The sequence below is a fragment of the Ips typographus genome, linkage group LG2 (assembly GCF_016097725.1).
Source record: "Ips typographus isolate SLU linkage group LG2, UJ_Ityp_2.0, whole genome shotgun sequence".
Taxonomy (NCBI): Eukaryota; Metazoa; Arthropoda; class Insecta; order Coleoptera; family Curculionidae; genus Ips; species Ips typographus.
The window spans coordinates 10,579,543-10,603,564 of NC_138423.1; the positions used below are offsets into that span (position 1 = coordinate 10,579,543).

The 24,022-nt window shown below is 36.0% G+C and overlaps 1 protein-coding gene across 1 annotated transcript in view; it reads left to right on the forward strand.

The window, feature by feature from the left end:
* The window catches only part of LOC145725098 (neural cell adhesion molecule 2-like), a 416,642-nt gene that overhangs the window by 388,670 nt on the left and 3,950 nt on the right, over nt 1-24,022 (forward strand). Inside the window, exons 12-15 of the mRNA XM_081973698.1 lie at nt 13,393-13,505; nt 13,863-14,061; nt 17,208-17,429; nt 20,171-20,424. Of these exons, the coding sequence (XP_081829824.1) occupies nt 13,393-13,505; nt 13,863-14,061; nt 17,208-17,429; nt 20,171-20,424 (788 nt within the window). The remainder of the gene's footprint in view (nt 1-13,392; nt 13,506-13,862; nt 14,062-17,207; nt 17,430-20,170; nt 20,425-24,022) is intronic.

A 24,022-nucleotide genomic window follows, 5' to 3' on the forward strand; every position in this document is an offset into this window, starting at 1 on the left:
GAAGTCGTACTGGGCGCCCCTTTTCTTCAGATCTCTTCGGGAGTTCTTCCTTCTCGTGCGGTTTGGTCTCCCCCTGGTTTATTCTACGATCTATTTCCTCAGTGGGTAGTTTTGGGTCTTCATCGCACTCTGTAATATTGTTTTCGTCCTCGTGGGCTACATTATCTTCCAAGGTTTGGATTTTGGGACGTCCCCTTCCTCGTATAGGCCTTATTGGCTGTACTTCAGGCTCAGCGCTTAACTCATCCACTTGATACCGTTTCAGACTGGATATATGGTATTTGCCCAGTATAGTGCTTGGTTCGGTTACACTTGCGATTCCATAGGTAGTTGGGCTGTCCTTTCTTACCACGAGATAGGGTCGTGAATTTGAACGTGAATGATTTTGACGTGAATTGGTTCTTCGTGTTGCTGAGAACATGGGTATTGACAAGCACCTTGTCTCCAATTTTGAGTTCGTCATATTTTCGTTTCTTGTGAACATACTTTTTGTTTCTGTCCTGCATTTGTTCATGGTGCTCTCGGGCCTCTCGAAGAACTTTGCTTAATTGGGTCAAATAAGGAGTGATTTGTGGGTTGTAGTTGTCGGAGTTTACTATGTCTCTCATATCCCGTTGTACGTCGTCTGGGGTGCGTAGTTCCCGACCAAATGTCAAAAATGAAGGTGTATAATTCGTGGCTTGGCATACCGCAGTATTCATTGCAAACCTAATCGCTGGCAGCACAGCACTCCAATTTGTATGGTCGTCGTGGACGTAAATGGCTAGCATAGTCTTGAGGTCTCGGTTGCGTCTTTCCACCGGGTTTGCCTCTGGATGATATACGGGTATCAAATTCTGTTCAAACCCCAAACAATGCGCTGTATGTTGCATTATTGATGTGACGAATTGTGTTCCATTGTCGCTTATTATCCGACGGGGCACTCCAAAGCGAAGTATAACTTCCTCTATTAAAGTCTTGGCACAACTCTCTGCGGTGGCGTTCTTTAATGGGAAGATTTCTAGCCAACGGCTGGCTTGGTCTTCAATTATGAAGATCCAGCGATAACCTTCATTTGTTTCGGGTAGAGGTCCAAACAGATCCATGGCCAATACTTCAAACCTCTGAGCCTGAGCCGGAGTTTGCAGAAGCCCACTCCGCTTTGAGTTGCTGGCCTTAAATTTTTGGCATTTGTCACAGTTTGCCACATATTTGGTCACATCTCTTCTTAATCCAGGCCAATAATACCGCCTTAGTATGCGTAGAATTGTCCGTTCCACTCCACCATGTCCAGCAGTACAGTCATCATGATATTCCTTAAGGATTTTGGCTATTTCAGCGTGTGGCACAATCAGTTGAGGTTCTTCCTGATCCTGATCAGGTGCAAATCTGTATAAAATTCCATTTATCATGTGAAAACCTCGTTCTGTCCACCGCTTGTAGTCAGTCTGGTCTGGTAATTTACTCTCGAAGCAATCGATAATTTTCCTCACTTCTGGGTCAGCTAACTGTTGTCTCCGCATTTCAGAAGCGGCCTCAGTAGGCAAATCCACTGTCACCAATCCAATTTCGGCATTTACTAGTGGCGGTCGAGAAAGAGTATCTGCTACCACGTTAGAGCGTCCTGGGATATACTCTATTCTTAAGTCGTAACTCTGAAGAGTTAGAGCCCAACGGGCTAATCGTCCATTTGGTGATTTTAGGGAGAGTAACCATCTAAGCGGCTGATGGTCGCTCTTGACGACTACTGTTGATGACTCTAGATATCCTCGGAATCTGTCAACTGCCCACACCACGGCCAACGCCTCTCTTTCCGTTGTTGCATAGTTTCGTTCCGCTGCGTTCAGGAGTCTGCTCGCATATTCCACGGGTCTTTCATCCGCTCCCTCCCCCTGGAGGAGTACCGCCCCAATGGCATACGCGCTGGCATCTGTTCGTAACACATATGACATGCTTGGGTCGGCTTGTCTGAGGATTGGCGGTTCCGTAAGCAGCCTTTTTAATGTGTCGAATGCTTTCTCTTGGGCGTTTTCCCATTTCCACTGAGCTTTCTTTTTAGTTAGGTCCGTTAAGGGTCTGGCAATTTCGGAAAAATTACTTATGAATCTGCGAAACCAGGAGCAAGTTTGGAGAAAAGTCAATAATTGTTTGACATTGGTGGGAGGCTTCATTTCCAGTATAGCTGTCACTTTCTCAGGACTGGGTTTGATTCCTTGGGGCGTAATCACGTGACCCAAATATCTGACTTGGTCACAGGCAAAAGTGCATTTGCTTCGGTTCAGAGATAGTTTAAACAGCTGCAAACGGTCGAACGTCAGTTGTAAGTCTCTCAAGTGCTCCACAAAGGTTTCGGATAAGACAATTATGTCATCAAGATAAGCTAAGATTGTGACATTTTGTAACCCTGCCCGGAAACGGTCAATCATTCTTTGGAAGGTGCTGGGCGCGTTGCGCAACCCAAACGGCATGACATTGTATCTAAACAATCCAAAGGGCGTTATAAAGGCCGTTTTGTCTCGATCTGAGGGTCTAACTCCTATTTGGTGGTAACCACTTTTCAAGTCAAGTGTTGTCATAAACGGAGTGCGTTTAGCCATATGTAACAGGTCATCAAGCCTCGGCAAGGGGTATCTGTCCGGTTCTGTCACAGCGTTGAGGCGTTGATAATCAACGCAGAGCCTTGTTTCGCCGTTTTTCTTGGGAACAAGGACGACTGGTGAACAGTAAGCTGATTCACACTCTTCAATTTGGTTTAACTCCAGTAATTTGTCCAATTCTCTTTTCAAAATAAGCTTTTTTGGATCCGACATTCGGTACGGGGGTACAGAAATGGGCGTGTCATCAGTGACCTTGATTACATGTTCAGCAAATGGTGTTGTCGCATTACTGGGATTGAATAGATCAGCATTTTTATTTAGAAGAGTGTTTAGCTGCTCTCTCTGCTCATTAGTTAAGCTCTGGCCTTCTTCTGATCGTAGTTCTATGGAGCATACTTGGGTGCTAACAAGTTGGTCAGTTGTAGTTATACTGCTACACTCCTCTGTTTGGTGAACCAGATTTAAGTTCTGCTCGGGGATTAGGTCGAAGTATTTATCATCCTGGTCATTGAAGGTCCACTTATTGTTTGCAGGGTCCAGTCACAGGCAGAACTGAACTTCCAGTGTCTGTATTACAACACACTTTTTACGCGATCCGTAGCCGCAAGTTGGGCGCCAATTGTAGACGGGAATTTCTGTAAATCCCGTGCTACCAGGGAAGAAGAGTTTTAAGCAGTAAAAATGAGTAAATCACTTTTAAAATTGGAAAACTTTATTCTCCCAAGCTTATCTCACATGCTTGTCACACTTAACCTTACTTAAACTTATATTAATTCGTTTGCCGGCCGGCGGGCGCTGTCGGCTGTCGGTCAGTACAGGGTTGTACTTTAGTGTTGCAGATATTTAAAAGGCAAGCCCGTATTAAGTTTTGTTACAATTTTATATTTTACCACTTTATAACTGTTTTTATTGATATCTCCGGATGTAATGAAAATTTGTTGAATTTGTTTTACTTAATTATTTAGCAATAAAATGCGCAACTTTGCCTCCATTTAACTAAAGCTTTATCAACAATAGTTTCTAAAATAGCAATGCTAATGCATCGAATTTGTAACACCCCGTGATACCATTCGTTGATTTAGGTTGATAAACGTGAATTGAATTACCATGTCAGGATGTGCATATTTGATATAAAAATCAATAAAAAACATTATTTTTAAAAATATTAATGTCTTCAGTAACTCAAATGTTCCATGGAACACAGTTTAATAAACGCAATTCTAAATTGCATTTTTCTATTCAGAAATAAAATAAAACCAAAACAAAAATTATGAAGATTAAATAACATAATTAACTAAGTTTTCAATCGAGTATTAACCGATTGATTTAAACCTTCAGCTTTATCAGAAGCGCGGAATTAAATTATTTTTAACAGCGATTACTCCGAAAACACATTTTCCCAAACTGGTATAACGGGAAAATACTCATAAAATACGCTGACCGTTTTATTTTTCCAGTTGTACGAATTTATTTCCACCTGTCACTTTGAAAATATCTCGACTATTTAAATTAACCACCCGACGAATAATTATTATTAAAATTTGCGAACTTTGCGAACTAGCCGACGTGGTTTTGTTTTTTTAATACGGCTAAGCGTGCATATAGCACATACACACACATACATATTTATTATAAATATTTAGGTCAGCCATTTAAAATTGCATTAAAGTATTTGATACGAAAATTTTGTGTAGGCGGTTGAGGTGGTTGTTTTTCCACCACGTAACAATGAGGAGAAAACATTCCGACAGGGTATAATCTATTTTGCACCTGAAAAAGTGATCGCGCATGTAAAATAAGTTAACAATGAGGGTGCGAGGAAATTCCTCGCTTATTTTCGATCTATGTCAAGTCTGTTTTTGCGAAAGTTAAAATATTTGCTCGACTCAGCACTTTTTCGTGCATACATTTGCTTTCGCAAGCACCGGGATATGGATGGGATCCCTCTTTCGTTTCCTTTGAACAATACGACGATGAAAAATAAGGTGAAGTAAGAATGTGCAAAAAGGAAAAAAAAATAAATTTTTAACTGTCAAGTTTCTAAATTAGTTTTGCTCAAACAAGCTAAAATTGTTTTTCCACTACTAACATGATATACCATTATTGACCGATTAGTAACTTGAAACATTAGTTTTCTCTATCAAAATAGTCATTGTTGACTGTGGAGACCTGCCAAGGTGACGCAGGAGATCGATACGGAGGACGTGCGCGACGGGAAGCGAGGAAGCGGGGAAAGATAGTTAGTTGATGGTTGATATAGTTGAGTCTTGGTGTGGAGTACGATAAAAGACAATATTCAGTTTATATATATTATTAATAAAGTTACATGTGTTTGTATCAAGTGTTTTGTGTTATTGGAGAGTACCACAAATTGGCGACGAGGATTATATTCGAACCATAAGGTAAGAGAGAGTCCATCAAGACATAATCAAGAAGGTATTGTTCAAATAATTGTTTGCGATGTTAATAGACATCGAGGAGGGCTGTGAGCACCAAAAGAAAGGGCTGTGAGCACCAATAAAAGAAAGGGCTGCGAGCGCCAATAAAAGAAAGGGCTGTGAGCACCAATTAAGGAGGGCTGAGAGCACCATTAAAAAGACCGGAAACGCTTTAGAAACGTGAGTTTAAATCTACGTAACTTGCTATTAATTTATAAGACAGTTTTGTTTATCTTAGTGAAAAGAACTACTAATGACTACGAAATTACTTTAATTATAGACATTTTATAACGTTGGTTTGCAACAATTTTATTTATCAAACGGTCCAACTAAAATCAATACTGTAGTTGGCGTTTTGACGAAAATATTTATGATACTAGGGTTTGGTATGCGGTACGCGTTTTTTGTTGCGTTTTTTTGCTTTAAATAGGTTTTGATTATTTACCTACCTTTAACAATGTTATATTTTGACCGTACCGGAGATTTAGGTTTATATTAAAAGCATAAAATCGGGTATTACCGAAAAACAAAAAGCATAGTTCTTACATACCTACTTACAAAACTGCATTTAATTGCAGGTTAAGATGGAAACTGGAATTAAACCTTTTCTATGTGAGGATTTTGATAAATCCGTGATCAGAGGCAATTGGGAAAAATGGCTGAGATCTTTGGAATTATATTTAGCATCCGAAGACATTACAGATGTGGTGAAAAAGAGGAATAAACTTTTACATATGGGGGGCACGCAACTACAAGAAGTAGCTTATAGTATACCTGGAGCTATAGAAACGTACATTGAGGTAGAAAAGAACGACGTCTTTAAAATATTAGTTGAGAAACTAACAGATTATTTTTCTCCAAAACAAAACTCAACTTTTGAAAGACACATTTTTCGGAGCATCAGAAAAGAAGACGGCGAAGATTTTAATAAGTTTCTATTAAAAATTAGACAACAAGCAAAACGATGTTCATTTGGGAAAAGCGAAATTGAAGCCACCGAAATAAGTATGAAAGATAAGATTATTGATAGTTGGGCATCAATAGAACTTAAGAAAAAACTACTTGAGAAAGAACGTACATTAAACGAAATTATTGAGTTGTGCCAAGTTCACGAACAAATAAACAATCAGTCAACTGCAATGGACAAGGGCACTAGTGAACCAAGCACTTCATCGTCGGCATTAACTGTGAACAAAGTGGGATTTCAACGTGGAAGACAAACAGAATTATGTTTAAGATGTGGTAAACCAGGTCATGCAACCAATATTCAAGCTTGCCCCGCAAAGAATATAAAATGTAGAAAGTGCGGCTTTCAAGGGCATTATGCTATTTGTTGTAAAACTAAACAATTCTTGAAGAGACCCAATTCCGCTGTTTCGACTGGCCAAAGATATAAAAGATATAGACCCGGTGTAAACTTTGTTGAAGCCGAGAATCCTGAAGACGAAGAAGGCAGAAACCAAATAAGAAATTTCGACTGCTTCAAGATAGACAACACGGAGGTAATACAACAACATGGTTCATCAGATGAGCTTCTTGAATGCAACGTTGGGGGAATACGACTAACATTGCTCATTGATTCGGGATCCAAGGCTAACATTATAAGTGAAAAAGATTGGAAGTTCTTAGAGGAAAACAATGCAGTAGTATGGGACGTTGACTATTCTACTAAAGATATTTTGAAGTCGTATGCATCGGGTGAGCCACTAAAAATTAACCATCGTTTTGCCACAACCATTAACACGTTAAATGGAAATGAAATCATCACATATTTCTATGTTGTCGCAAATGGAGACATGTCTTTACTGGGGAAAGAAATAGCAAAACAACTGGGAGTTTTAAAGTTAGGGGTAAATGCAACCATGTGCAAGAAGATTACTGCATTCCCTAAAATTAAAGGATTTTGTATTAAATTATGCATAGATCCTTATATCAAACCAGTGCAACAACCAATACGAAAAATCCCAATATCGGTTGAATTACAAGTAGAAAACAAAATCAATGAAGCATTGCAAAAAGACATAATTGAAAGGGTTACAGAACCCAGCCCATGGATATCACCTATCGTAGTAATTTTCAAACCGAATAAAGACATACGAATTTGCGTAGATATGCGTAGGGCGAATGAAGCAATCAAAAGAGAAAACTACCCACTGCCTACGTTTGACAGCTTCATGACAAAACTTAGAAACTCAAAATATTTCTCTCGCTTAGATCTGGAAAGTGCATATCACCAGTTGGAACTAGATATTGAAAGCCGCCCCATCACTACTTTCATTACTCATAAGGGTCTTTTCCGTTACAAACGCCTCATGTTCGGAGTAAATTCAGCACCGGAAATATTCCAAAGGACTTTTGAAGCCATTCTAGTGTCTTGTCAAAACTGCCTTAATTATTTAGATGATATAATAATATAGGGAGCTACAGAGGCCGAACATGACCACTGTCTAAATAAAGTGATTAACATTTCGAACAACTACAATGTTCTACTAAATAAATCAAAATGTTTATTCAAAGTCCAAGAACTGGAATTTTTAGGGCATAAATTGTCAAGACAAGGCATAGAGGCAGATCAAAGGAAAGTGCAGACAATCCTGGAGTTCCGTTCGCCTCAAAATAAGGAAGAAATTAGGAGTTTCTTAGGTCTAGTTACCTATTTGGGAAAATTCCTTCCCGACTTAGGAACAAACACGGAACCACTTCGACAGCTTACGAAGAAGGATGCAGTATTTGAGTGGAATGAATATCATCAACAACATTTTGAAAGTCTGAAGAGATCCTTAGCTAAGTTGCCCACTTTATCGTATTTCGACCCAAAAAGACGAACTCAACTAATCGCAGATGCTAGCCCAGTTGCATTAGGAGCAGTTCTTCTACAATTTGACCATCAACACAGTCCCAAAACAATTTCGTTTGCAAGTAAATGTTTGTCTGATGTAGAACGACGGTACTCACAGACCGAAAAAGAGAGCCTAGCATTGGTATGGGCAGTAGAACGGTTTTATTTCTACCTTGCTGGTTTAGAGTTTGAATTAGTAACCGACCATAAGCCTTTGGAAATGATATTTAAACCAACATCCAAACCCCCTGCTCGTATAGAACGATGGTTGTTAAGATTGCAGGCATTTAGATTTAAAGTTGTTTATAGACCGGGAAAGTGTAATATTGCCGACTCTTTTTCCAGATTGTGCAAATTGCAGGAAGAAAAGTCATTTGACTGCGAAGGAGAACTTCATATATTTGCATTGATTGAAAAGAGTGCACCCAAAGCTGTAAAAATATCAGAAATTGTATCAGAAAGTAAAACAGACATTTTGATAGCAGAGACTGTAAGTAAAATAAATAGCGGGTTATGGAGTGCAAACGATAAGAACTTATACTCAGCTTTCAAAACCGAGCTAAGTACAATGGGACCAATACTTTTGTGAGGTCGTAAAATTGTGATTCCACAATCTTTGACCAAACGTATTCTGGATTTAGCTCATGAAGGTCATCCGGGAGAAACCGTGATGAAAAGACGCCTTCGGGCAAAAGTATGGTGGCCATCAATAGACAAAAATACTGAACAATATGTCAAATTATGTCGGGATTGTCTATTAGTTTCTCAACCCAATAGGCCTCCACCGATGGAACGGCATAAATTTCCGGAGGGACCATGGCAATGTTTAGCCATAGACTTAATGGGACCCTTACCAAACAAAGAGATGGTTCTAGTAATAATCGATTATTACTCTAGATACCAAGAAATACAATTTCTAAAAACCACGACTTCAGCAGTAATAATAGACCACTTATCTGGAATTTTTGTACGGCTAGGGTATCCAAAAAGTATAAGAGCAGATAATGGAAGACAGTTTGTAAGTGGCGAATTTAAACAATTTTGTAGCAATCATGGCATTGAACTTATTCAAACTCCCCCATACTGGCCTCAAGCAAACGGAGAAGTCGAAAATGCTAATAAATCTATTCTTAAAAGACTGCAAATCGCCTATACACATAATAAAGACTATCACAAAGAAATTCAAAAATATATATTAATGTACAATGTAACACCACATGGAACCACGGGTAAATCTCCAACTCAACTTTTATTCGGCAGAAACATTAGAGATAAAATCCCATCTATTGACGATTTAATTAGCACGGATGTAGACGAAGAAGCCAAAGATAATGATATAATCAATAAACAGAAAAGAAAGGAGAAGGAAGATGTAGCCCGGAGAGCAAAAATGTGCGACATACAGCCTGGTGATAAAGTTGTTGCTCTTAATATGACAACCTCAAACAAATTAGAAAGTAGATTTCTAAACGAAGAATTCCTGGTATTGGAGAGGAAAGGAAATGAAGTTACAATAGGAAGTAATGGAAAGACATTCAAACGTCACATATCTCATGTAAAGAAAATCCCAAAGAAGCCTAATTACCCAATTGTTCAACCAACAATTCCAGTTTCCGCTCAGATACAGGAAGATGCCATCATAGACCAAGCCTCAATAAGTGACCAAGTGACTACCCACCAAAAAGAAGAAGTCCAGTTTCCAACACCACGTGTAGAACCACTTAGACTGGAAAAAAAGGAAGGAATGTGGAGACCTGCCAAGGTGACGCAGGAGATCGATAAGGAGGACGTGCGCGACGGGAAGCGAGGAAGCGGGGAAAGATAGTTAGTTGATGGTTGATATAGTTGAGTCTTGGTGTGGAGTACGATAAAAGACAATATTCAGTTTATATATATTATTAATAAAGTTACATGTGTTTGTATCAAGTGTTTTGTGTTATTGGAGAGTACCACATTGACTTAGGTCAAAAATAGAGCCTAATCTCCAGTTCTAGTCTGGCACAAACAAAAAAATGAAAATATTATTGACCTAGGTAAATAATCATGTCAATGTCTATTAAGACACATGGGATCTCCTCTATCGCCATTTCTTTACAATCCATGACATTTACAACCACGAATTACATGACAAAAATTACATTAACAAACATGCTTACATACTACAATTCGCTGATGACACTGCACTAGTGGTGCATGACAAAACTACAACAAAAGCGGCAGAGAAGCTGCAAATACTGACAGACAAGACCATGCTGTGGTTCTACAAATGGAGACTGACACCAAACGCCACAAAAAACCAGCTACTTTTAACAAACCACCAAATTAAAGACAACTCACTATAACAGCAGACGGAAACAAAACTACTCCTAAACAAGACGTGAAATACTTAGGAATAACACTTGACCAAAAACTAAAATTTACCAAACATACACAAAAGAAATCATAAAAAGAACAAAACACTTTAGAACACTTACATACAAAGACAAAGGAATAAGTACAAAGACCGCAACTAAAATATATAAATCTATATGCAGACCTTTACTTGATTATGGACATATACTAAGAGCAAATGCAACTGACAAGACAAAAAAACACATACAGGTCACAGAACAAATTGCTCTTAGACTCATAACAAAAATTAGACACCCCCAAAACCCGCTTCACAACCCATCCAATGAATTATTGTACGAACGAACGAAAATGATAAGGATTACTGAACGATTAACACAACTACAGACAAAATGAAACAACAACCCCCAGAACTGGACCATAATAAACCCTATTTCCCTTAAAAGACCAACTCGACAATCCCGCTTCACGTCTCCCTAGTCCACTCTGTTGGAGCATTTCAATTAAATGTAAAAAACATCTGTATCTATGTAAATATTAATGTATATAGACATTATTGTCAATATTAAGTGTATTAACCAGAATTAATTTTTTTATTTTTTAATTAGCGGGTAACAGGTCATTGTTGCTGGTACGGTTGCTCGACAACCGCTTATACAGTGCAGGTAAAAAGTTTAAATTTTCGCATTTTTGTTCGTGTTTTACGACGAAAGCGCTCAAGTTAGAGATCTGAAAAAAATACAGAAAACTAGTCCGTGATAGGTGCTACAACTTTCATTAATACGATTTTTCAATCAAATCAACCGTACAGGCGCAAAAAAATCAAAACCGTTTTCTCATGTTAATCTCCTATGTCCAGGGTGCTCTTGGACACCTGGTATATAAGACATGGTTGTCTCTTCATGTTGTTGTTTTGTTGTTATCCTAACTTTTTTATAGCATGCAATGATATAGGTATATAGATGCAACTTAAAAAAAGAAAGAAATTGTGCAAGAGACCAAAAATGTTCAGAATGAGTTTCGACACTCAGTGGACTAGGTTTACTTAGCACCGAACTGGCTGAGCGTTAGTTTCCGTTTTTCTTTTTCTTTTTTTGAACACCCTGTATATACACACTCGTGTTGCGGTTATTAAGATATGATAGAGTAGTTTCAGGCAAACATTTTGAAGTTTTAACAGTCGCTGTAACCCCAAAAATGGCGGAGATTCAAAATTTTCTAAATTTGTATGCAATTTCTTAAAAAAGTACAATATCTCGAAAACGGTTAAGTTTACGAAAATTTTGCAAGAGACAAAAATGTTTAGAATGACTTTTTTACCCTCAGTGGACTAGGTTGTCTTAGAACCGGGTAAACGCAGTTACAACTGGCAGAGCGTTAGTTTCAAATGTTACCATTTTTCTCTTTTTTTTTAACACCCTGTATATTCTCAATCGCGTTGCGGTTAGCACGACGTGAAAGACCAGTTCAAGACGAAAATTTTGAGTGTTTTATAGTTGCTTAAATCCCAAAATTGGCGGAGATACAAAATTTAAAATTTTTTATGCATTTTCCAAAATAAAAGTAAAAAACTCGAAGATCTCGAAAACGGTTAGGGTTACGGACATTATGCAAGAGACAAAAAATGTTCATAACATCTTTCTGTACCTAGCGGGCTAGATTTAGATAAAGGTAAACGCGGTGACAATTGACAGAGCGGTAGTTTAGAATTTCTCTTGTTTTTTTGGTTTTTTGATCATCCTGTATTTGTTAAATTTTGTTACGCATTGCAAGAGACGAAAAATGTTCAGAATAAGTTTCGACAGTGCTCTCGACTCAGTGCTCTAGGTTTACTTAGCACCGAACCGACACAGCGTTAGTTTCACATGCTTTCGTTTTTCTTTTTGTTTTTTTGAACACCGTGTATATACACAATCGTGTTGCGGTTATTAGGAGATGAAAGAATAGTTTAAGGCAAACAGTTTAAGGTTTTTTCAATTGCTGAAGTCCCAAAAATGGCGGAGATACGACACTTCAACTTCACTCAATAGCTTAATGCAATTTTCAAGAAATAGATAGAAATCGATCGAAAGTCGAGTATCTCTGAATCGCTTAGAGTTACGGACTTTTGCAAGTGACCATAAATGTTCAGAATTAATTTCTGAACCAAGTGGACTAAGTTTACACTTTCTTGAATCAGGCAAACGCAATTCACAATTGGCAGGGCGTTAGTTTCAAATTTCAGTATTTTTTTTTACTTTTCTAACACTCTGTATAGGTATGTTTAATCGTGTTAATGTTAGCACTAGGTAAACGAGCAGTTCAAGGCAAACATTTTATTCTTTCTACAAACTTTTATTCAATTTTCAGAAAAAAGTCGAATCTCAAAAATGGCTAGTTATAAATTTCTTTTAGAAGAAAATTATACAAAACTCTCGCTCTACAATTATTACAATCGAGTAGATAAAACTATCAGTTTTTGCACATCTTATGTAATTAAATAATAATAATTAAACAATTTCATTGAAAAGTATGTCTTATGTCCTGTTACTAATTTGACCCATATGTCAATTTATAAAGCAGTACAAAAACATTCTGCCCTCCCGACTCCTTTTATATCTCAATAAAAGCACATTTTTAATAACAACGTGGCTTTAGAGCATTCGGCTCTATTACAGTGAGGGATATCTCAGCTCTAAGGCACATTTTATACTTGAGCTATTGTAAAAGCCGCAAAAGTTGCCTACCATGCACGGCAGTAAAATTTTTACATGCTTCCACTCTGGTAATTTCCTGGGATTTTTGTTATTCTGTTACTTATTCTGCTTATGACAGGAACTGCACGTTCTAAAAGTGCCATTGTAAATTTTTACTGCCTGCTCTCGAAAACACGGTTTTTCATTCGGAACTGTAAGGAAAATCAAACAAAATTACATTAACATTACAACCACTAGAATGTTGTAATAATAATGTAGCCATTTTTGTCGATCCAATTTGGTTTTCATTTTGATATGACAATTTTTCTTCTAATAATCATACCTATTCAAATAGTTATATTAAACTAATAAATATTGTTTAGTTCTACAGCTGCCTGAACTATAGTAGCTGCTACTTTTTTGTACACTATGGCAACATTGCAAATTGTTTCAGCTGTGACGTTATGCTAGTTTACATTCACTTTGTGATATTAAATTTGTTCTTGTAATTTCAGGTCGTCCAGATCAAGTTCACAATTGCACCGTCCTAAACGTCACAATAACTTCTTTTCAAATTACGTGCACAGAAGGATTCAATGGAGGCTTAGCTCAAGCTTTTCTACTGGAGGTGAGTTCCCCAATTTGTAGGTCCAAACTTAATCCAATCTTTACGGAACATTAGTGCATAGAAATTCAAATTAAAGTTGAGTAATGCAAATCGGCGGAGTAGTCCCAAAACCGATTTATTCCGCTCTTTCTTCATAAATAACTTATGCAAAACTTCCAAATAAAATCCTCGATTAAAACATGGAAAAATTTAAGTCAAATCGTCGAAAAACGTAATTTAAAATACCGAAGGGACTTGAGGAAGATTTTTAAATTGTCATCCGGGGTAAAGGCTGCGTTGACAAACTTTCCGGAGTAATTTTGTTTTAAATTGGTTCGGAGGAACAAAAATAATGCGTGTTTTTTTGCTTTCTTGCAGCTGATGGAGAGCCAAGCTCAAAAGTTGAGGAACAACATAACGTCGCCGATCGCTCGGTTTTCGGTGAATAATTTGGAGCCAGGGGGCCAATATCACGCTGTTGTTTTTGCTTACAATTCCAAAGGAAGGAGCGAACCACTTATTTTACCAGCTGCCACTTTGAAACTACCTGAAAAACCACCTACAGTGGCAGAACGAGGTAAGTAAAAAATGTTTTGTTTGTCAACTGTGCCAAAAGTTAAGTCCCTAATGCTAAATGCTAAAAGTCCCTAAAATAAAAGTCTAGAGAGTCAAGCGGGGATGTTGAGTAAGTTTTGAGGTCTTGATTAATTTATCCAATCATACCGTTTGTGGATACTAACGCACTGTATTTTCTCTGGCTTGAGAAGAAAAACTCTACAAAAATTTAGTCTTAAGTACACTAGCTAAACGTCCCTAAAGCTAAGGTATATGAAACTGGAAATATGGTGACATATTGACAATTTTTTAGAATACTGTAGGTTGTATCTGGTAGTTAATTAACTTTAATCTTTATTTGGAAGAAATTATTCAGAGAGTACTGGAGGAACAATATTCGGTATGCAGACGACACCATACTACTAACTTATTGCCGAGACAATAAAAAATTTACAGACCGTGGTTGATCGAGTAGTGACTAACAGCAAGGAGAGCTTACCATGAAAAAGTAAAAATTTATGACCACTACAAAATTAAGTCAGTATTAAAAAAATAAACCAGCTTACAAATGCGATGGTCAGATGACGCCAACAATAGAGAGGCACGGAGGAAAGAAGAGGAAGCCTATATCCAAAGATGAATGTGTTTAGATAGATAGATAAAATCATTTCAGCAACAAGAAAACCTACGGATCGATGAAGAACTAGTTTTGAGTCAGTAAGTACAAATACTTAGGAACAACTGTCAATGAAGCTAAATACACCGAAGAAATTAAATCAAGAATTGGGCAAGTCAGAACCATATTCAACAGAATGAGCATGCAGTAGAGATCAACACTTAAAACTTAGAGTTATATTAGGGAAATACCTTGACACTGATAGTGACAAGATAGTTATTGTTGTTATAAAATTCATGTAGGTAGTTGTCGTATTATGACATTTTATGTAAAGCGCACTCGAGAAATGTCAATGTGTTTCAACCGATGTTATAGCATAAAATAAGATAAGAAATCATTCCATATTGGATGATACTAACCAGACTCTTAAAGAAATGGTTTTTATGCAAGAAATAACATGTTTCTATCAGCGCACCGAGAATGGATACTTTCGTGCGTTCTCACGGAAAAAGTACATTTTCGCGAGAAATAGACAGTTTTCAGAGCCGTATAATGAAAAAATATAAATGATCGTCTGGAAGCATTTAAAATCTGGTCATATAGTTCATATCATATAAGTATCTTAAGAATAAGTTGCGTAGATATGGTAACAAATGAAAGAGAAAGTATTGAAAATATTGAACAACATTAAAATAAGAAAGCTGCAATATCTGGTCCACGTGATGAGTGGATAAATACTTATATGTAAATATTATGCAGGGAAAGATACACCTATAGAAAAAGGATTAGAGGACGAAAACTCATTTCCTGGTTAAATAACCTGAGAAATAGGTACAATGGTAGTTTGAAAAAGTGAGGAAGAAGTTAATTGAAGTATTGAAGACAAATTTTGCAAAAATTACGGTTCTAACTTTGATAAACATGCTGGTAAATTAATTAATAATTCTAGACCCTAAAAAATTAAATAGTCTAACAAACCTTAGATTTTGTTATACCAACTCATAGTTTTTCTTATAAAAAGAAACCGAGAAAAAACCTCCGACTTGCTTTTCAAACCATTTTTAACCGTATTTTATTTAAACACAACGTTTGTTTAGAATTCCCAAAGCCCCGTCTGGAGTTTCTTTCTAGCCCATTTCCATTTTAAAATGTAAACAACATAGATACTAGTTCTCCATTATTCAACAGTTTGCATTTTCTTTGGTGGCGAGAGTTTTAACAAGAGTTTTTTGCCCGACGCCGCACCACATAAATCATAATTAAGAATTTAAACGTTCTCGTCAAGTTCAGAGGGCCTCATCAGGAATTCCGGTAGGGCCAACCCGAATTTGTCTACTGACCAACAGCGAGATTCGAAAGTGCGACAGTGATAAACAATATTCTGTCTTTTGCATTATTCAGCAAGTCTGTTTCGTTCAGTTGCTCATGTGTTAGGACCGGGAATAAATTGGATACCTTTTGTAATGTCCTGTGGTTTATTTGGTTTTAATGGTTTTGTTAGGGTCACAGGTGGTTGTTTTATGTTGTTAGAACATTCTTGTTTCTAATGAAAATGCTTGTAAAAGTGTTTGTGTAGCGGAATAGGACTATGTAAATAATTTTAACCTTAATAAACTTAAGTTTGTGTGACTAACAACCAAAAATGGTTAAATATTAAGATTGCTAGAAGCTAAACTAATTACAAAATAAACGAAAATGTAGGTGTTTTTTTATTGAACGTGGGTTCAGCGACCAATTTCTTATAAAAGCAAGCCGATCTAACAATCTGTGAAAGAGCCAATTCGAGAAATGCTTTCGGTCATTCCGATTGTTCTTTTTCAAATTAATTAAAGTAATGGCTTGTCGACGGTGGCTTTAAAGTAAACTTAATTAATTTTACATCCAATTCTTTGTAACCACATCTGGCATTTGTCTAGTAAAGTTGTAAGGATTATCTTTTGTGAGGTTCTAAAAGTATTCAAGTTTCTTGATAATGGAATAAAACTTTGTAGTCTGTACCAGGTATAGATTATTTATAACTTGTGTTCATTTTATAATCTTTGACAATTTATAAAAATCAAAAGAGTCTTGTGATTTAGTTGTTACGGATTTCAGTTCAATACCCAAATTAATTTGAAAAAAACATACAGAAATACAACAAATTGATGGTACATAGAGCACACTGATGTACATAGAGCTACAGAACATTTGTGGAATTAAAATGTGAGTGTTATGCCAGTAAAGTGTATAAATTGTGCAAGCTCAAGGCTCACAAACTACGAACATTGCTGTGAAGTGTCCAAGCATTATTTGCTAGGCAGGAAACGTCACGAGCACAACATTTAGGTACGCAATGGCAATTCATTTTTTTTCAACATTTTGACTAAGCGAACTACTAGATAACTAAACTGTACCTTCTGTATCTTAGAAAAGAAGCGTTTTACGCACTTTTCGGTTATTACATGATCGTCTCGCGTTGCTGTTAAATAATAGTAATTTTGAAACACTCGGTATAAAAAATTAATTCCAGTTTCTCCAAACTGTGTACATTATGAATTTTCTTCTTATTTCAGATTCACATCGGTCTCCATTTCGATTCACCCCTCTGATGAGCATTATAATTGGGGTAGTTTCCGCTCTGCTCATAGTACTGTTAGTTGTAATTTTGGTGCTTAGACTGCAGTGCACCCAAGGGGGAGACCACCGTAGGAAACAGCACAAAAACATTACGGTTACGGGGGCTAGTTTGGAGCATCGGGGCAGCGGAAGTGGAGCAACGTTGAGCGACAAGGCTGGTAAGTATATGCAAAGATGATAAAAATTCGACGAGTGGAAAAAGAGAAAAAAAAACATTATCGGTCGGTCACGAAACATCGGATAATGTTGCGCTTAATATTTATGAAATAAGGCCGACGCTAAAAAATATTTATAAGCCGTGGCCGATAAAATATTCAAGTAGCTCTCAAGAATTCCTTCAGCTGAAACCTGGAATTACGAAAAAATTGTTTGCGTCTTGTTTTCAAAGGACTGAAGTATAAATATTTATTACTGTATTGAGCCGGGAGCTGTTCTCATTTGCATGGTGGAGGATTTTTTTAAGAGGCACGTTGTAATAAAAAGCTTAGAAAATATTTGAAACAAATAATGTAGATATTTTTTCTGTAGCCAAATATGTAGGTATACAGGCTATCGCTTAAGAATACACAAAATTTATTTTCAGACCTGAAGCATTTGCTGGATTAGTATGAAATTTTAGTCTTAAAATAAGCCAATGAACAATCAGATAACTGAAAAATAATCAAGCTACGGGACCGGAGGATATTCCAGGCGAATTAATGTGTGTGGCTCAGACAAACTCTTTAAAACACTAACCAGGTGCATAAATAATTTTTTAAACGAAGCCCCAATACACAAAAGGGAAACAAACTACAGAGGTATATCGGTGACCAGTACCCTAAGTACTCAGAGATTTAGTAGAGCAAGAATACCAAGAACACGAAGAGGAGGAACAATCCGGATTTCGCGCTGAAAGAACATGCACGGATAACATTTTCTGTTTTTATAACAACTAATAGAGAAAAAAAGTGGAACTAATCAAGAGACCCACCTCATGTTTATTGACCTACACAAGGCGTTAACAGACTACTTAAAGTGTTATGGGAAACCAACATTAACCACACACTAATTAGCGTTCTAAAGAAGAATCGACATCACAAGTCAAAATAGGCAACAGATTATCTGAAAAATTTGTGATCAACAAAGGTTTACGACAAAGCTGCTGTATCTCACCCACACTGTTCAAGATCTGTATGGCAAAGGTCTTGAGACAGTGGAAAAGACCTGGCATATACCTTATTTTAATAATTGCGATTTCTATATATTTTTTTATTTTTAGCTTCATTTTTTGTTGTCTTTACTAAACTAAGTTTATAGTAGCTTATACAAACCAAATATGCAGGAGGTGTCAAACTGTGACATGTCAAATAAGAAAGCTTGGTTTAAGTGACGCACAAAAACAGATCAATAATTAAGGATTTTCTTAAAAATGAATTAATTCATTTTTTTACAAAAACACAAACATGTTTTATTTTTATATGTCACTTGTCACAACAACAATTAATAATGTTTATTCTTACACAATTGATATGTCAAAGACATTGCTCACATTTTAGTATAGTTAAGATAACAAAAAACAAAGGCAAAAATAAAAAAGTATAAATAAATTGCAGATTATTAAAATTAAGTATATGACATACTCAATAAAAGTTTAAGTGTTGCATAAAAGCTATCAGAAAAAAATAATAATGCCCAAGGTGTTCCATTTAAAAAAGTCGAAATTTCTTAAGTTTCTTGAGTCAAAATAAATGTAACAAAATTGAACGCTCTGTAGCAACTAACGCAAGTTTATTTTCACAATTTTTTTTGTCGTTCCTGTAGCAAGTTTGTACCAATTATGAGTATTCTACCTTTAGAAACAATGACGATACAGTCAATTTTTTAAACAAATGAGATAATGGACTTTACTCTATCGTGGACTGGAAAGGGTTGATTATACAAGAGTAGAAGTCAAATGTCACATTTAAGCTAGCGGTGAAAGCTTTCGGTCTCCTATGTACTACTATTTGAATAATAGTTATGCAAGTTTGTCAGTATCACAAAAATTAATGCAGCCAAAATATTTAAAAGTCAGAACTAAAAAGCAGTTTAACAAATTTGTGAGTTCAAAAAACCGTTCATTCCAATATTCGTAGACTTGCAAAATTGGCAAAATAAACAAATGTCATGTCAAAAAAACAATACAGATGACAGACCAACAAGTAGAGTATCTATTATTAAAATAAAAATTTGATATTTGTTTAAAAGAGCTTTCAAATAATTTGCCAGATTTGCTTCTAATGTTTTATCAAAAATAAACAGTTTTCCTGCTTTCTATTTTTAAATTTATAATCGACTAGCTTACATTTTTTATTATAATTACCTTCTCTCTCTCAGTCGATTTTAAAGTTTGGCATACGTCTGAATGATAAAGAAATTCTATAGCATAATCTTAAACAGCGATTTTGACTGTAAAATTACGTCAGAATCCACTTTGCCGACATAACATTAAAGCTAAGCTAAGTAAGGCAGCGTCGAAGCTCTCAGATATGGTGCATTATCAGTTCCTAGACTCCGGAGAGGGCTTTATGCCAAGTGTGACGATAAAATAAACCAGACTGGTTAATTAGCATATCTTTCATGATTATTAGTCTAGCTAGAGTAACAATAATTTTTAGTACATTTTTATGCGAAATATTAAGCTAAATTAGGATGACGTAACAAATTATAGAAAACACATCATCAATTTGAAATATCTCTCAAAAACAGAGTGTCATCTAAAACCGTGAAAAACAATTAACTAAGGGTAACTTTTATCAATTTAAGGTAATCAAGAAAAACATCCAAAGATTTTTGAGCAATTAACTCCCAGTTTAACTTAAATTTGAGTTGTTCTAAAATAATCCAAACATTTTTTACGACATGTATTTTTTTAATTCAGGAGGCAGTCCAGTCTCCAAACACGATTCTAGTGCTGGTGAGTGTGATAGCGACGAGAAAAATCCAGATATTATTCCTCAACCTGTGGATGTGGACGACAGTTCCGATTACTCCAGGAAAAAGCAACACATTTCCACCATAGAAACATCTCCAAGTAGAAGTCTTCTTCATCAAGCTAGCAACTCTGGTTATATGGGGTATTGCACCCTTAGGAATGGAATGCCTTTACACGATTTGGGCGCTCAATCAAAGCTAGTAAGTATAGACTTTGTTATAGTAGTTTGCTAATGTAAAACTCTTAATTATTGTACTCTACTTTAAATTTTTTTTTCTGGATTTACTACTTAAAACTTGCGTCAATGTTGCACTTGCAAGTGCTGTTGTAAATTTTCCAAAATAGATTGACGTAACAACGTCAGTGAAGGTGGAATTATGGATCGACACAACCCAACCCAAGCACAAGCATAAGCGTAGCATAATAGTTATTTATGTACCAAGGGCGTTAGAGAGGACCTAATGCCCTGAAGGCCGAAACAGCCAGAGGGCCTATGTCCCGAGTGATAGGTCTCGGCTTGATGGACATTATACTCTCTCTAACGCCTGTGGTGCGTACAATGTTCTTTGTTTCACCTAATTCAGCAATTATTTACAGTTTTTGGCATGTAGTTTGTTGGTATGTTGTTTACTGTTTATTTTACCTGAATGATGTGACTTTGATAGGCCTGTCAGTCAGTGAAAATGGCAAAAGCTGGACGAAATTTTAGAAAATATAAAAGAAAATGCATTAAAAGGTAACGAAAATGTATTTCCTAAAATTCAAGAACATCCTAGGATATTAAATACGTAGTTTTTTTGGCATGGAAGATGAAAAATACCATTGCTAAAATTAAAAAAGTTTCAGGGTGTTATGATAACGCCCGCCTATAATGCCCTCAGGTTTCAATTTACACCGTTTCCAAGGTTATATTTGTTCATAATGTATAGGTGAAACATAACAACTTAAAACATGAGATATACTCAAGTCAATTTATAAGCACAGCACAAGAGTGCACATCATAATACAAGAATTGACGAAGTTTCAACTGCGGTGTTGTGTTTATGTTATGTACAGGTTGAGTGGTTGAATTTTGACCAACTTAATAACTTCCTTAATTTTGATTTTAGCAAAAACTCTTGCGGAAAGTTTAATATCGATACAGACATTTTACATTAATTAGGTTCAGGTTATCAAGTTTTTTGCTAAAATCAAACGTAAGAAATTTAAGGGGTGGTCAAAATTTAACCAATCACCCTGTACATACTTGTGGGCCAACCACGCAAAATAAGTTGTTTATATGGTAAAGAAGAATACTTTTTTGTTGACAATATTCAAATGACAATCAATTGGTAATTTATTGATTAATTTACTTCACAGATTTTTGATGGTCTTCTAACTTCGTCCAAAATTCTTTCCCCCCTTCTTTCTCTTATATTGTTATTATTGTTCGATGGAGAGTAATCCTTATGCCCAGGATATCTATAAATGAATATCGACAAGAAGCTGTGCCTATGCTGTGTTATGTCGATTTATAAATCCAATTTTAGAGTAAAAAGATAAATGTTTTAAATGTGACGTTTGTCTCTTGCACTTTTATTTTTGTCATACCTCAATAACGCTTCTATGGATTCATCCACAGCTTTCTGCGGTGTTGTCAAGTAGATTCTGTGCGTAAAAAAAAAATAAAAAATGGCCTTACCTCCCCAAAAAAGTAAAATACGACTGGTTTAAGTCAGTGGAAATAAAAGTCTGCAGCCTATTTCTTAAGGAGCGTGACAGTCCCCTTATAACTTAAGACCACTCGTCATCCGGCTCTAATAAGGCCTGTTGCTCGACGTGTGTTTTATATATGGCACCCGGTATTTATTTAGCTTCGTTTACCGGAAAGAGACAGTTTTATTTTATGACGTCGGAAAAATTGGATTTTTTGCCGTGACGTCTTGCATCGTTTGTTATCTGTCACTAGAGAATTAGCTATTGAAAAAAATGGAAGTTTTAACCTGTTTTTTAGAACGAGCTAAATGGTTTTTTCAAGTATGGGCAATTACATGAATATTGCTTTTATCTACATTCACACGTAGATAATGTAAAGAATGTCGCTAATGAACTAAATGTAATCAGTTACGTCATCTGCATAATTTTGAGGATATAGTCTCACAATACCCTGAATCAGGGTTGTAAAATGTTGTATTTTGATTTTTTATCGAGGCAAAAATGAGAAGATGTATGAAAATAAGCGAAAACGAAGGGTGGTTCTAACAATGTTAATTTTAAGCAAACTCAACTTATATTCTCGATTAATATAACCAAATACTTGAATTTTCTTTCATGTTTTTCTTTTTGAAAATATAACAATATATATGTTTACCATAAAGTAAAATTAGTTGTCATGCAATAAGATATGTTTGAATAGGGTATATTAGCATCTAGGAACACATTTCTGGACTATACAGGGTAATTCAAATTTGACCCTCTCCATTGGAATCTCGGAAACTATAAGAGATACGAAAAAATTTAAATTGGGGCAACGTTGCGCAATTTAAAGCTGAACCAAATGCCGTTTTAAAAATTACGATTTTCCAAGTACTTCCGAAGATATCCGAAAAAAAACTGAAATTTTGGTTTTTATTTATTTCTAACCTTATTTGCAGAGATATCCCAAAATCGTCAAAAATGCCCTAATTTTAAAGTCAATGACAAAATGGCGACAGTTACAGCAAAACGGACACCAGATTCTTTTTCGCCAGGTTAAAATTAGTTAAAATGGCATCTTAACACGTCTAAATCCAATATTGCGACGGTCAGTATAGTAGGCCAAAAAAACCTTTCATTTGAAGAAAATGTCGGTGCATTTTACCAAAAATGAATTGATTATTTGAAACATTTCGTAGACATATCATATGTTCGTAGGTAGGTAACGAATGGAGCTATCACGTGACGTTGAGCGCGAACTGTTAAGTTGCCCTGTTTGGCCGCTAGAGGCCGTCAAATTTGATTACCTTTTTACGGACATTTTGCTAAATCTCTCGAAAACGGTTTTAGTGAGCAGTGTGAAATTTTTACTATGTATGCCCCGCAAAGAGACGCTTTTTTATTGAAGATAACATTTTTTCGTACAACTCACCGGTTGAATTAAAAAAAAAATATGTGAGGTAAAGTGTCGTTTGTCATAATGTCATTTTTTATGGGTGCCATGTCTTCAAAACTGCCAAAAATGCCATAATTTCAAGGGCGGTGACAAAACCGCGGCAGTTACAGCAAAACGGACACCGGATTCGTGTTCTAGTAAAAATGGCCACTTTGACAGGTTTAAATCCAACATGGCGGCGGTCAGTATAATATCCTAGGAAAAAGTGTTTTTTAAAAAACCATCCAACGTTAAAAAAAATAAAAAGTTTTTATAATGATGACCTCTCACTTGGAAACATAAAAGTAAGTACGTTGATTTGCTCTCAAAGTGCTCGTATTAAATTTCTAATAAATCTTAAAGTAAAGTTTTTCATTTGAAAAAAAAAAAATGAAGTGGTGCAGTCTGACAGATCCTGTCAAATCATGTTCAGAAAACTTCTCATAAATTCAAAGCCACCTTATTGAAGTAAGATTAGTGGCATGAAGCAAATCATAAGTTGTCATACATCACTGAAATCAGAATGAAACGTGCTATTTTGACGTTCAGAAATTAAAAACCAAAATTTTCAGTACAACTACATTTAAAACACCAAAAAACATAAATTTGTAAGTAGGCATCTGAACATACTTATAATACGAGAATTACAGTAAGTGTCTCGTTCAATTATACTAAAATATTTGTTTATT